The following is a 14961-nucleotide window of genomic DNA, read 5'->3' as shown; positions in this document are numbered from 1 at the left end:
ACATCACAACTTTTCAGATACTTTTTGTGCCATATCACAGCAGGATCTCTGCATCACATGCTGTGAACCACATTCAGCACGTTATTTTGGTAGGGAATATGATTTAACTCAGAAAACAGACTGAAAAAGTATTTTGATTGTTACAACTGTGGTGAGGCTCGTCTGTGAAGGCCGCATACAGGGCCCTAGTTTCGTGGCGCGGCACAAGGTGGCGCAGCCGGCGCCAATGGCGATTCTGGGGGGTGGCCTGGGGTGGCACTGGCCACCCCTGAAAACTCATTGGCCACCCCTGTGGCCACCCCAAATTTGATAGGTAGTTGTTGGTTAAGTTCGTCAACACAAGAAACAAGAGGAACGCTGTCACACACTCCTCTACACACAGTCACTGTAGCTGTGCCTCGCTCCGCTCTCTCTCTCTCTCTCTCTCTCTCTGTCACACACACACACACACACACACACACACACACACACACACACACACACACACGGGCGCATAGGTCGCGCTTGACCGCTAATAAACGGTAAATGCGCTATATCGCGCTAATTGTACAGTGTTGAAATTAACACACTTTATACAGAGTGCAGTCAAACACCAGGCTAAAGAGAGAGGAACAGCAGATCCTCTGACTGCGCAGTCAGCTGCAGGTGAGTGACAGACAGGTGACTGTGAACCAGCGACACCAGTGAGGCACAAGTTAACGTCCGTTTGTGGTCAGACCTTCCGTCACGGGGTCGGGGACGAGCTGCTGCATAACTGACACACATCAGGCTACTGTAGCCTAGGCTAAGTCCTCCTGTTAATATGTTTGCTGTGAAATAGGACTAGACATAGCTGTGCAGTACCTATTCTTAGTAGACCGGAAAGCAGCAGATGATAGAAGCGTCATTACAACCAGAGGAGACAGGAGATTTTTATTTTTTAGAGAATTGAGACTTGACTTGGATTTGGTAAAAAAAAAAAAAAAAAAAAAAAAAGACTTGTGAACATCTCTGGCCCCCACTACTTAACTTTAGTTTTCATTCTTGCATTAGAGCATGGCATTTAATGTTTTAATGTCATGCTGTAATTTTCTGTCATGTACATTTACTAGCTATACATAATGAATATTGCACTGAAGCTTGATTTTAAGAAAATCGTGAATCAAATCAGAATTGTAATATCTGCCCGAACAATTGCAATTAGATCTTTTCCCAAAATCGTTCAGCCCTAGATGCACTTAAGAATATCCATGTTCTGTGTTTCTAAGAAACTTGTTCTGTAAATTGTTTACTTGTGATCAAAAATCTGAAGCTCAGTGCTGATGCTTTTCTGTAAATACTATAGTTTTCTAATAATAATAATAATAGCAACTTCTTCCAGTTTTAGGCTTACAATTACAGGTTAAAGTCCCACCCACTCCATAGGCTGCATACAGATAATTTTTATATGGTTGAAGAGACAATGGTGTAGCTACTTGCTCATCCCTAGCCATCTGGCCACCATCTGTGTCACCTGTATTGTTACCTACGTTTGCTTTACTAATTTAGGCAGCATCTTGTGATTAAACAAAAACACACGTGTGCTGGCAAAAAACAAACCAAAAAATCAAATTCCAGTATCTCCAACAAATTTAGATGTAAGATAAATAATAACATAAACCAAGCATGTTAAGAGCAATTTCAGTTTTTTCTTACAAGCATAGTTTATCTTTTGCTTACAGATAGGCCTACACTTTTTAATGAGGCCTATCTTTAAATATTAAGCTTTAATTTGAGTTTTTGGGTTTCTTCTGTTGCCTAGATTGCTGTGTTTATTTAATCACTAGATAGGGCTTCAATTAGTAAAGAACACACAGGTAACAATACAGGTAATACAGATAATGAGCTAATGACTGATGAATGTTATTCTATAGGATGAGTTAAGAGCAGGTGAATTTTGCTACCCTGATACAAATTGTGAAGAGGTGAGGACTTTTATCCACTACAAGGCTCTTAGAAAAGCTGTACCCTATCCTGAACAATTACTGATTAAAAACCGACATGTTAAAACAACCAGAGAGTACCAAGAACTGTGAAAAAAATACTGTTTTTTAAAAGTTTTTTTTTTTTTTTTTTTTACCAGTAAACCTTTCTTCTTGACATTTATGAGACAGGAAATCATGGGCGAGAGAGAGGTAATGTGACATGCAGTAAAGAACCTCCAGCCAAGATTTGAACCGCGGTCGGCTGCGTATATCACAATAGTTTTGTTATGCCATGGCCACCCCACACTAGCTTTGTGTCCCATCTTGGCCACCCCAGTAAAAATATCCTGGATACGCCACTGGCCGGCGCAGTGCAAGATTCGACCAGCGCAGCCCGGCGCACTGTCAGTTTGGCAGATTGGTAGACTGTGGTGTGCTGAGATGGGTGTGGCGGCGCAGCAGGGGGAGGTGTCACAGATTCAGCTTGGCGCAGTGGAAGTTTCGTGCCAAAAAGTCGTGCCAAGGGTGTGGCGAAAGCCTGCCAGCTCCAACCTGGTCTACTCTCGGCGCACAGCAAGCCAGCCGGTGCAGTGGTAGATTGGCTGACCGGCGTGCAGTGCGCACACGTCACCAAGACCTCACAGGCAGGTTTCCACAGTTCCAGGCACATTTAGATGCAATAAATAATCACAACAAACACTATTTAATGCAACTAATGGAATCAACACGTGAATTTATATCTATATAGATTGTCCCGTCACATCTGACGTCAGATCAAAGGCTGTTGGCACACGTAATGGAAACTCGACCTGAATTAACACAGCAGGGACGAACTGGGACTAAAAAGCAGCCGCGGATGTCCCAAGAGCAGGATTGTGAGGGTGGATGACTGCATGTCGCTGCCGTGTTGAGACTACGCACTGTGCCGTTGTGATGATCCGCTTTATTTATATATTTACTTATTATTTTATTAGCGGGCGAGCGACCGTGTCGTCACGCAGCCGTAATGAAAAACTAAAAACAAACAATCATCTCTCTTAGCCAACCACAACAGCCTCGGCATCAGATAGTGAGTATATAGCCTATACTCAGCATCTCTCATCACAGAAAAAAAAAAAAAAGAGACGGACAGACAGAGAGAGAGAGAGAGCGTCCTTTACGCTGAGATGCTCCTGATTCCATCCCTGTTACGCATGGTGTTTTTTTATGTTGTGATTAGTGTACACCTCTCATCTTTCTTACACAGGGTTTAAATATGGGTTACTAAATGTGAGTTTCTTTATTAGTTTATTAGTTGTTGTTTTTTTTTTACACTGGGCAGCGGTTCTCAGCAGGGGTGGAAAGAGTACCAAAAAAATCTACTCAAGTAAAAGTACTGTTACCTTGATGAAATTTTACTCAAGTAAAAGTAAAAGTACTGGTGTAAAAATCTACTCAAGTAAAAGTAAAAAGTAGTTCATTTAAAATTTACTCAGAGTAAAAGTTACTTAGTTACTTTTTTTTTTGGCGGGGGGGGCTATAATGACCAGAGATTGGCCTAACATTCTCCATGCATGTCTCTGTGTTCCAAATTTGCCCCTTCTCCATCGATACACTGGTCTCCACCATCTTTTAGCTCCTGTGGCACCAACTTGATTCTGACCTTCTGACACTGCAGTTGTCCAGAGCCAATCAGATGGACAGTTACAGTTACTGGCCTAAGGTTGTCACGATCATGATCATGATACTAACATTTTCAACTCAATATCGATATTAAGGAAAATATTCGATACTCAATATCATTTTCAATACGGATAAAAAGAGAAAAGAAAAATCTCTCTCTCCCTCTTTCACTCACACACACCTGTTTTTTTTCTTTTTTACTGTCTTTCCTGTCTGCTCTCAAGGAGGGGGAGGGGGGGGGTATTTTACTGTAGGTTCTCTCTCTCTCTCTCTCTCTCTCTCTCTCTCTCACACACACACACACACTTGCCTCTTTAATGTAACTGCTCTGAAGCAGTGGGCTGCTTGTCTGTTCCTCTGAGCATGGCCATGGATCTGACTGGGCTCCTACATTTAACTCAACGGACCGCCGGTCCGGCCTTCAGCCCCGGTGTGTCTAGTCATTTAATCTGGCAGGGTCAGCGGTCCCGTTACCGAACACAGCCGGACATGTTCATGAGTTCATTACAAAAATAAGGCCCGGACACCTCGGACAGGACGTGAGAAGTGGACATGTCCGGGCAAAAGAGGACGTTTGGTCACCGTACCATACCTGATAACGTTGTCTTCAATCATTAACGTCAGCTTTTAACCGCTAGCTGCGGCTAATGGCTAATATTAAAGAGGAACTAAACCCCCAAACCACTTTTTTCTGCTGAAAACAAATATATTTGGGTATAAGGTAGTGTTGTCAGTTGATTCTGGTCCAACTTTTGACATTTTAGTCAAAATATTTCAATTTGGTGTATTTTGTAGTAAAAATGCAGTGTGACTGCCCTCTATGGGTTGAAACACGGCTATTACAATCGAATTTTTCTATTGGCTGAGATGGAGGCAGATGACGTTTTGGAGGCAGCTTTCGTCACCGGCCACCAGCTCCCCGACCAATCAGCACCGGCTGCTGCCTGCCGCTAACGGTTGCTAGGCAGTCTAGCTGCTCTGCTGCAGCTAACGGCTGCTAACAGCTGCCTGAACGTGAATCGTTAGTGCGGCCGCCGCTGGCGCTAACGAGCCGTTAACGAGCTAACGAGCCGGCGGATCAGCTGTGTCACGGCTCCTAGTAGTGTCCACGCTACTAGTGCTGTTAGAGTCGCTCGTTAGTAGCTCGTTAGCGCTAGCAGAAGTGTCGATGTGTGTTTATTACTTTTTTTTTCTCTTTTGTGTGATTTCGCGGGTGTGAAGGGGGCGCGGGGGAGGGGGAGGGGGAGGGGGGATCGGAGAGTGCTCCTGAGTCCCGCCCATAATCAAGGCATTTTTTGAATTTCAAGCTTAGAGCACGTCATCCAAAACTGAGGGGTTTAGTTCCCCTTTAAGACGACAACATAGCGACGAGCCCTGTTATGCACTAACTCACGTAGCGGTGAGGAGGAAAGAGGTGTGTACCTGCTGCTGCTGTGTGCGTCTGTGAAGGGACAGAGAGAGAGAGAGAGAGAGAGAGAGAGAGAGGCGGCAGCGGCGTAGCTACTTCTGACAACCCACACAGACGCGGTGCAAGTTGATATATTTTTTTTACTTTGTAACTTAAGCTATTTAAAATGTAACTAAGTAAATTTCTTCCAACAATATGTACTCAAGTAAAAGTAAAAGTACTGATTTTAAAAATTACTCAAAAAAGTACAAATACACAAAAAAGCTACTTAATTACAGTAACTTGAGTAAATGTAACTCGTTACTTTCCACCCCTGGTTCTCAGTGTATCATGGCAAACCTGATTAATGATATTAGTAAACTGATTATTCGGCCGCTCTGAGCTCGGGCCTCCCGGACCAAAACACCTATTTTCCTCCTGGGAGAGGTTCGGCCTCTGGCGTCGCTGTCTCCTCTGTCCATGATGTCGAAGTGTAAAATGACAAAATTGCAGTGCGCATCGCCTACGGCGCAGTTAAAGGTGAGGAGAGGAGCTTGATTGGTGAAGATCTGAATCGGCTGTGTTAATCCCACTTCACGCCTTTCTCTCCTCCCTCTTTGCCGTTTGTGCCGGTAGGAGGGACGAGGGGAGTGCCTGTGCTGGCCTGCACCGTGCACCAAACTTGCAAAATGCGCCTGGACACACCCTGTTGGCGCGGCGAAGCTGCGCTGTGCCTAGACTGCGCCTAATCTACAAAACTAGGGCCCACAGAATTGATGTTGAGAGCTGTCAGTGTAGTGCACAACAACTTGGTCACAGACCCCTCAAAAATCATAGAGTTGATCATCAACTTCAGAAGAAAAAGGTCTGATCCACGTCCTCTGTACATCAATGGAGATGGTGTGTCCTGTCCTCTTTACACGTCTGGCATAAATTGACAGGCAGGTAAACTCCGTCCCCAATTACCACTCGGACAACGACGTGTCAGGCTGATGCTCTTTAATGTGGCAACTGGAAGTTGGGTAAAACTGACAAAGAAAACATACAATCAGCAAAAGTGTTCTCTACTTTTGATAAGGAAAATGTAAGTACTTAGTATCTTAAATCAAGAATAGTACACTCAATTAAACAATATAAATAAGTTCTTAATGTACCATAAGTAGACTACTGTATGTATTATAATGCTAAATACAATGTGTTTCATTCACAGTTTCTCACTTAAACCTAGCCAGACCATGTGGCCGAAATGAATAAAGTACTGATATTTTTAACTGCACACAATCTACAAATAATCATAAAATATGTCAACCTATACATTGAATAATGAACTCAAATCTATTTCAACATACCAACGATGCTTTCAAATTCCCGAACACGAGGATGATTGCTGATATAAAAGAAAGGCGTGAGCTTCCCTTAGCTCAGACATGGAGGCCTGCCTTGTCGCTCACTGATGATGTCATCAGCTAGAGACGCAGACCAGAGTCTTAATTACTGCCATACAAACCTACCACCAGAGGGAGTTAAACACAAAATGGTCACAATAAAATGACTAAGGCAGCACATGGTGTAATATGTGGAATTTGCAATATATTTTGAATATCTGTGTATTGAAAAGTGCAATAATATTTAAGTGTGTGTGTGTGTGTGTGTGTGTGTGTGTGTGTGTGTGTGTGTGTGTGTGTGTGTGTGTGTGTGTGTGTGTGTGTGTGTGTGTGTGTGTGTGTGTGTGTGTGTGTGTGTACGGAGCCACTTAGGGGACATGGGGGAAAAAAATTGATGGGTGAAAAAAAGCAAAAAGGATGAAGCTTCTCGAGATCTCGCAAAAGTTTCTCGAGATCTCGCAAAAGTTTCTCGAGATCAAAAAAGTTTTCTCTATCGCGTATGAACTGTAAACACGTCTCTAACAGCACTAAAAGCATCATTCCTTTAAGCACTTTATCCTTATACTTTTCTATACTTTATCCTTTTATACTTAATATTTATGTTTGAAGTTGTTGAATTATATGAATTATTCTGTGAGTAGTTGAACTATATAAAATATTTTGTGATATCACAAAGTCACAGAAGTCCTGACAGCTGGGTTTAAGGCTCAGTTTCTGAATACAGGCTGTGTGCATTTCTCTGTGGACTGAAGCTTTAATTATTTAATATAAAACCTATATCTGCTTCATAATCACCCTACACATGGACATCTACCTTTATGCTGCCTGGAGCTTTAATATAAACATCTACCTATACTGTATGGATCTTTTAAACATAATGTTAAAACTCACTCACTGTTCCTGAAGCTGTACTTATTTGCTGCCTTACTGCTTGGTATTGGCAATGAACACCTGCCCCTGCCTCCCCCTTTTCATCTTCCCCCTCGAATAGACCTCATTTCTTGGTTGTCCATTTTTACTCCTGACTTTTCTAGGTCGCCATTACAGCTCAGATACACACCAGAGACTCCTCTCTTTGTCTCCTTGTACTGCCCTCTGTCTCTACAGCTCATGCCTGTGTTTATCTCTGCCTCATTCTTTATTTATTTATTTAAAAGGATCCCCATTAGCTCATGCCAATGGCACAAGCTAGTCTTCCTGGGGTCCGAAGAACCTTACATCGAAAAGAGAAAAAACAGATCATATTTTCAATATCACATAAGTCAAATAGACATCTTAATACGTCATGTTTGCAGTAATACTAACAACTGCACATGCTGTGAAAAAGCCGGTCTTTCTTTACCATCACCGCTCGGGTGAGGACTGACCTTTCTTTGCAAGGAAATAAAAAGCTTGTCGGCCGGCAGAAGTCTCTATTTCATTATTCACCAACAGAAAACAGCTAAAAATGTCCACGACAGTAGTAGTCTTAATATCAGTCATTCATTTAACAGGGACGAAACAGGGATAAGCTATAATACTTGCCAGACTGAATTATTGCTCAGCTGTTAAAGAGTGCATTCTTAGATGGTATTTGAATGAGGACTTGCTGTTAGATTGTCGTATATGGAGGGGGCAGTTGTTCTAAAGCTTGATGGCATGAAAGATAACTGTCCTTTTCAAAGCGTTAGATTTGGGCATGGTAATGTTATTTGACCATCATCTGCTGATCTAGTGGAATGACTATGAATTTGACTACATCTGATAATTTGATTATGTAAAAACTCAGGTTTCGTGGAATAAACAGTATTGCTGAAGAATGTGACTGTACTTAAGGCAAGCCTTTTTTCTACTTTTAACCATGAGAGTTTACAATGCATACTTTCTGCGTTTGTTCTTATGGGGCAGTGTAAATCAAATCTGGCAGCTCTATTCTGGGCAATTTGTAGTTTATTTAGCAGACCTTTTGATGCCGAGGACAAACAGGTGAGCAATAGTCCAGGTGATTTAAAATTAAAGATTTAACTACCTGAGCCAGAATGTGTTCAGTAACATAAGGAAGGCATTTTCTCACCATAGAGATGCCATTTTCTGTATTATTGTGTCAATGTGTTCTGACCATGGCAATTGAGTATCTATTGTAACACCTAATAATTTAACCTTTTCAACCTGTTCTATCTATTCGACAGACAAGTTCAGCCTCAATGTGGGTAAAGATGACAGTTTGTGACTTGATCCTAGAATAATTGATTTGGTCTTTGAAATGTTTAATACCAATTTATTTTGTTGTATCCAATCAAAGACCAAATCTAACTCAGAAGTAAGAATATTGTATAGCTCTCTGGTAGTATTTGCTGCGTAATACAGTGTAGAATCATCAGCATACATTTGTACACTTGCTTTATGCAAAACAGATGGCAAGTCATTTGTGAAAATGGAGTACAGGAGTGGTCCAAGGCAGCTCCCCTGCGGCACACCACACTCTAGATCTTTAAAGTTAGACCAGCTGCCGTTGAAATAAACTTTTTGTGTTCTGCATGAAAGATAACGCCACATAAATGAGATGGCATTCGATTTAAATCCATAGCATTCGAGTTTAGTCCGACTCCTGCTCCCCATATTTCTGTCAGTAGTCCGCCCGACACCTGCTCCCCATGCCTTGTTGGCTCCCCGGCCAACTCCTGCTCCCCATGTCTGGTCGGTGGTCCAGCTGATGCCCGCTCCCCGTGCTTCATTGGTGGTCAGGCCACCTCCAGAGCTGCAGCATTCTCAAGCTCCACCTCCTGGGATGCAGCTGCCCTCAGATGCCCCTCCAGTTCCGGCGTCGGGGGTCCCAGCAGATGCCACTCCGGTTCCGGCGTCAGGGGTCCCGGTGGACGTCACCCCTGTTCTGGTGTCAGAAGATGCAGCATCCAGCTCTCCTGATTCCAGTGTCCAGCCTGAGGCCTGCCCGGCTCCTGATTCCAGTGTCCAGCAGGAGAACTGTCCGGCTCCTGTTTCCAGTGTCCAACAGGAGGCCCGTTTGGTCCCTGTCTCCAGTGTCCGGTCGGAGGCCTGTCCGGCTTCTGCCTCCAGTGTTGAGCAGTTGGAGTGCTCGACCCCTATCTCCAGCGTCCAGCCGGAGGCCAGTCCGGCCCCCGCCTCCAGTGTCCAGCCGGTGGTCTGTTCAACACTGGTCGCCACCATCCAGTCGGTGGTCCGCCCGGCTCCTGCCTCCAGTGTTGGGCTGTTGCAATGCTCGACTCCTGTCGCCAGTGTCCAGCTGGCACACCAGCCCATCTCTGTCCCGAGACTCCAGTCAGCGGCCAGCCGCCCTCCTGGTCTCCAGTCCCATAAGTGGCATCGCCCTGCAGCCCTGCCTCCAGAGGGGACCCGCAAGCGGCATCGCCCTTCTCTCTGTGTTCTTTTGCCTGGCCTCCGGGCGGACCCCCTGACTCTTGTCTTAGTGTTATGTCCTGTTGTGGGTTCCTGGTGTCTTGTCTTGGTGTCATTTTCTTTGTTGTTGAGTTGTTTCCTGTTTAACTTTGGAATTCCTGTCTTCTTTTCCTGTGTGTTGTGGTCTGTGTCTTTGTCCTAGTTTAGTTCCTGTTTTATTTTGAAGTCCTTGTCCTGTCTTCCTGTGTGCCCTTGATTACCTAATGTGTTTCACCTGTCTTGATTGCACCCTGAATCTACCAGTGCAGTGCAGTCGCATCGCAAACGTTTGTATCGGTGAATCCCGCCATCCTTAGTACACACACACCCTTCTCACTAACCATGTTTCCATCCAGAAGTGATTCGAATCACTGGTAAATGCACATTAAAAGAAATTGTATGAAAAAGTTGACTGTCCCATTAGCTATCAATCTACAGTAGGTTAACGTGGTGTAGGCCTATGGTCTTACAGGGGATTTTTGCAGTTAGGGTTAGGCTACTATAATAAAGGTGATCTCCTGTTCCTCCTCAATAGAACACATTAGAGAGAAGCTATTCCTGCACAAGACAGAGGTTTTCAAAGTACTTATATTACTACTTAATAACTACCCCTAACCCTTACCCTTAATACTTAATATAATATAGCTTATATTCTACCTTATTTATATTGTAGGACATTATAATCCAGCACACACGTCAAACTCATGTCCAAGACCTGGGTGCCAGATCCGTCCTGCGATACAATTATGGCCTGCAAGAAAAAAGGCAGGTCGTCATCTCACTGATGCACACCACCACTCTATCTTAAGAGTATTCACAGCTCAGAACCTGACCCCAAACATACAGTAAATGAACTGGCAGCCAAGAAACGATACCAAGTATATGGCATGCATCTGACATGGAGAGAAAGCCAGGCTAAATATATGTTTTTAGTTCTGTTATTTGTTATATGTTATTACCACTCCGACATACCACCATTCCGACATACCGCTATTCCGACATGCCATCGTCCCACCGTTCCGACAAGGCTTTCAATATAAGGAAATGTGCGTTACTCAACAGGTGACTCCCCTCTACTCATCTGAACTCTCTATCTATCTGGCCTGTCAAGCTGGTCTTTTTACTAAACTTAACCAACTCCTTTCATCATTGCCCAAGCCCAACCAGTGCAAAATCTTTTTGGGAAAAAATATGCTATTAAAGTAATTGTCGGCAGGATGTTTAAAAAAAGAAAAAAATACCATCATTCTGACCATAGGAGGCAAGAATTGTCGGAATGACGGGACATTTGATAGAAAATTCAGTTTCGCCATTTAGACAATTAGAAGCCTATGTCGGACTGGTGGGATGTTGGAATGGCAGTTGCCCCCCGGAGGTTTCAGCCTCAAAGTTTTCCTCTGTAAACATGCTGTAAGACCCTGCAGCCAGAGATTATTAGAGGAGTCTCTGTTTTCAGCTTCGTTAGCCGCCGCAGCCGTGCGGCTCCTTCTTAGCGTAGTTAAAGCGGAAGTAAGCAGAATTTTTGTGTTAATATAAGTCTTAAATAGTTATATCTTCCGACAGCAATCACTTATATAGAGTGTTTGGTCTGAAACACGGGTTTGTCAGTCACTCTGTTCTGCTGTAAGCCGAGGAGAAAACTTTCCTTGTATCCTACAACCTTTATCCAATGAGGAGAGAGAACGGCATAAAGGGGCGGTCCTCTCTGTGTGTGCAGCCAAGGGATGCGCATGAATGTGGTGACGTAGGGACGAGGGCGGGGACCGCTAACTCCATCGGCTGACAAGAAGTTAGCCAAAACGACCGGATCGCTTACTTCTGCTTTAATGAAAACAGACAGTTTTTTCTGTGTTTTTGTAAAACTGGTTATGTGAAGAAATAATACAGTAATGGTCTCCCATGTTCATTTACCCGGAGAGAACCCACGCATGCACAGGGAGAACATGCAAACTCCACAAAGAAGGGCCCCAGCCGGCCGGCGGGTTCGAACCCGGAACCCTCTTGCTGTGAGGCGACAGTGCACACTGCACCACCATGTCACCCGGTCTCCCATGTGTCTCCTCTAATCCTGTGCCTCCACAATTTCATATTTTACCATCTCTGTCTGTAGCTGTCCTTCACTTTCAACTGTCACTGTCTGCCAGCGGAGGCAACAAAGCCAGTGACGTCACAGACTGATGTGCCACGCCCTAGCTAAAAAAAATTCAAAATTAAACTTTTCTTTTTTAATGTTTGTGTTGGGTAGACCATTTTTAAGTGAATTACAAATGAATTATGTTAAGTTGGCTGGCTGTTGCATGTCCTCTTTTAAGCAGAATTCAGACTGAAGGCAGAAACAGATGTCAGTGACATCTGTTTCATGTCGCTTTACTGCTGTGTGACACGTAATTAATTTTTTTTTTGTTAGATATTATGAGTAGGGTGTATTGCTATTACTGTGCTTGACCTAGATAATGTATTATTGTCTTGGAAATGGTTCTATGAGTGTAATGTTAGCACCTAGTGTTTCTACTAATCCACAATTATCCTTCACCAGCCTGTCTGCATTCTGGTATGGGTGACTGCAGCCTATACTGCCAGACACAACATGGAAGCACAGGCAGTGTTTTGTTGTTGTTGTTGTTTTAATTACGTGCAATTTACTATAGAGGTCAACAGAAGTTATGCAGTATACCTCTAAGAACTAGAGAAGCCTGTCAGAGGAAATTTAAAATTACACTAATATCAACTATAGTCTGTGGGCAGAAGTCAGAAGAGAGGGGCCTCTGTGCCTCTCTTCTGATTTTCTGAGTGATCCAATTATACTATAGCAGATTTCAGGTAAACACTCAAAATCCTGCCAGGGTAGGAGCTAGGAACATGGCTGAGGGTGATGTTTGATATGACATCATAGCGTTTCAGAAGTACTGACAGCATGTTTTAAAGGGATAGTTCAACATTTTGGCAAATTGGCCCATTGCCATAATCGCTATAGTTTCAGGAGTAGGTTTGTTACCTGTAATTGTCGGTGCAAGCTATTTGTAGAACGGTGGAGCAGAGCCGCGAGCTGCTCAGAGCTACGCTACGGAGGCTAATGGAATTTCTTGGTTTCCTTAATCAAACTCATCAAAATACACAATCCTACAACTCCAAAAGCTCTCGTGGACAAGTTGTGACCTACACATTCACCACGCTATGAGACAATAACAGAACGTCACAAGACAGAGTTGTTTTCGAGGTAAATTCATGCAAAATCACTTATGCACGTTCCTGTCGGGGGCAGTCTTTTGGCAAGCAGTCTATGCATTTGCCTCGAAAACAACTCCATCTCGTAACATTACATTATTATCTCATAGCGTGGTGAATGTGCAGGTCCACGAGAGTGTTTTGGAGTAGTTGGATTGTGTAGTTGATGAGTTTGATGAGGGAAACCAAGAAATCCCATTAGCCTCCGTAGCATAGCTCTGAGCAGCTTGTGGCTCTGCTCTGCCATTCTAAAAAATAGCTTGCACATAGCTTGCACAGTTCGGTAACGAACCTACTGCTATGACTATAGGGATTATGGCAATGGGCCAATTTGCCAAAATGTTGAACTATCCCTTTAAGGCTCAGTTTCTAAATACAGGCTGTGTGTGTTTCTTTGAGGACTGAATGTACATCCACCTTCATACTGTATTGAGCTTTAAAGCTCATTCACTTGCTTGGTTTACTATTTCTTCAGTCAAATTTCTCCCTTTTCTTGTTTGGTTAGTCAGTGTGCACTGTCTCTGCTGCACCGTGTGATCAGACATGTGACTGTAATCTCTGAGGTTACAGTGCACTGATACACCCTGTAGTACAGTCTATATCACTACAACAAGGTGAGAAGCTTTACAAAAAATGGGTTACTTTTCATCTCTTCTGCAGGATCAGACGTGTCTGTGCCCTACTGAAATCAGCTGACACAGTGTGTCTTGTTAATTGTTAACCAGTTTATCATTAATGTACTGTCAGACTATATCAGGACGCCAGGAATAATGTAATGGTGCAGCAAAATCAGTTCAGAGCAAAATACATTACATCATCTAGTGCATCCATTTTGAGAAAAGATTTGATCCTACTGACAATCTCATCACAGAAAACCTGACTTAACCCTGACCCACCCCCACCTATCCACCCACCACACACTGGGTCTAATTTTACTGTACTTTTCTTGATTGAATTCATAGTCCTTCTGTGGGTGATGATGACCCGGTTTTACCTGATGTGAACACATGAACACCTGCAGAGTGCAAGACACATATGACAGCATCCAACAGCATACACTGGATATCCATATGCACATAAATGTATTTAATGTAGTTAAATGTAGACTTTTACAGCTGAGTGAGCATCTGCCTGCCAGCCAAATCAGCATGTGTCTTTGGCATCTCTTATTTTGGCCACAGTCATGTGTCATCAGTGATACTGATTACCAAGTATGTTGTATTTCTCTTTTAAAACAACAGATGACTTATCTACTCTTTAGGTAGTACGTTCAAATATCTTGTTCTGTCAATAGATTGTCATTTTAACTTTGTTTTGATGATGGACAAGGGACTCAAAGTAATTAACATCTCCTTTTCTGTGGGTTGACTCAACTAATTAAGCAGCTGATTGTGTCCGCAGCAAGCACAGTGAGTTCCACAAGATCAAATCTTTTGTGTATTTTGAAATTATAATGCAACTGCTAACTACAACTAACTACATATTAGAAAAACAAAACAAAACAACGTAGAGGGTTTCTGGAGGATGTTGCTAAGTGAGAACATCTTCTGAGCCTTGACAGCTTTACATAACACAAAACTGGAGAATGGATGTTTCCCTCCACACATCAGGCAGACAGGTCACAAATTACATGAGCCATCTGCCCTATGTTTTATGTATGGCTGCTCAATCTTGATGTTGTGTGAGTATGTGTGTCCCACTCACCCCCATCGTCTTCGTCGAAGGAGTTCATGCATGGGAAGTAGATGGCGAGGGCCTCAAAGGATGCAGACAGGCTGAGGCGGCTCTGTGATCGTTCCATGTAGAGGCCTGCTGTCGGGCCCGGGTTGGCCGGCTTGGCCAAGCGCGGCTGTGCATTCTTCACGCGGAGTACGGCTCGCGGCGTCTTGAATAGCTATCAGCTGCCCCCCACGGCAGATCCCCCTCACTCTGGAAACAAAGAGTCAAGCAAGAATCCCGAAGATTC

General features: G+C 43.5%; 1 protein-coding gene across 1 annotated transcript in view; it reads right to left on the bottom strand.

Moving 5' to 3' along the window:
- The window catches only part of rims4 (regulating synaptic membrane exocytosis 4), a gene marked incomplete at its 3' end in the record, with an annotated part of 43211 nt that extends 28382 nt beyond the window's left edge, over positions 1–14829 (bottom strand). Inside the window, exon 1 of the mRNA XM_083972232.1 lies at positions 14700–14829. Within this exon, the coding sequence (XP_083828358.1) occupies positions 14700–14796 (97 nt within the window). The 5' untranslated portion in view covers positions 14797–14829. The remainder of the gene's footprint in view (positions 1–14699) is intronic.
- Positions 14830–14961: the final 132 nt, after the last annotated feature.

The sequence above is a fragment of the Trachurus trachurus genome (assembly GCF_905171665.1).
Source record: "Trachurus trachurus genome assembly, chromosome: 5".
Lineage (NCBI taxonomy): Eukaryota > Metazoa > Chordata > Actinopteri > Carangiformes > Carangidae > Trachurus > Trachurus trachurus.
The sequence above is the reverse complement of the archived record's forward strand: the minus strand, read 5'-3'. Positions and strand labels throughout refer to the sequence as shown.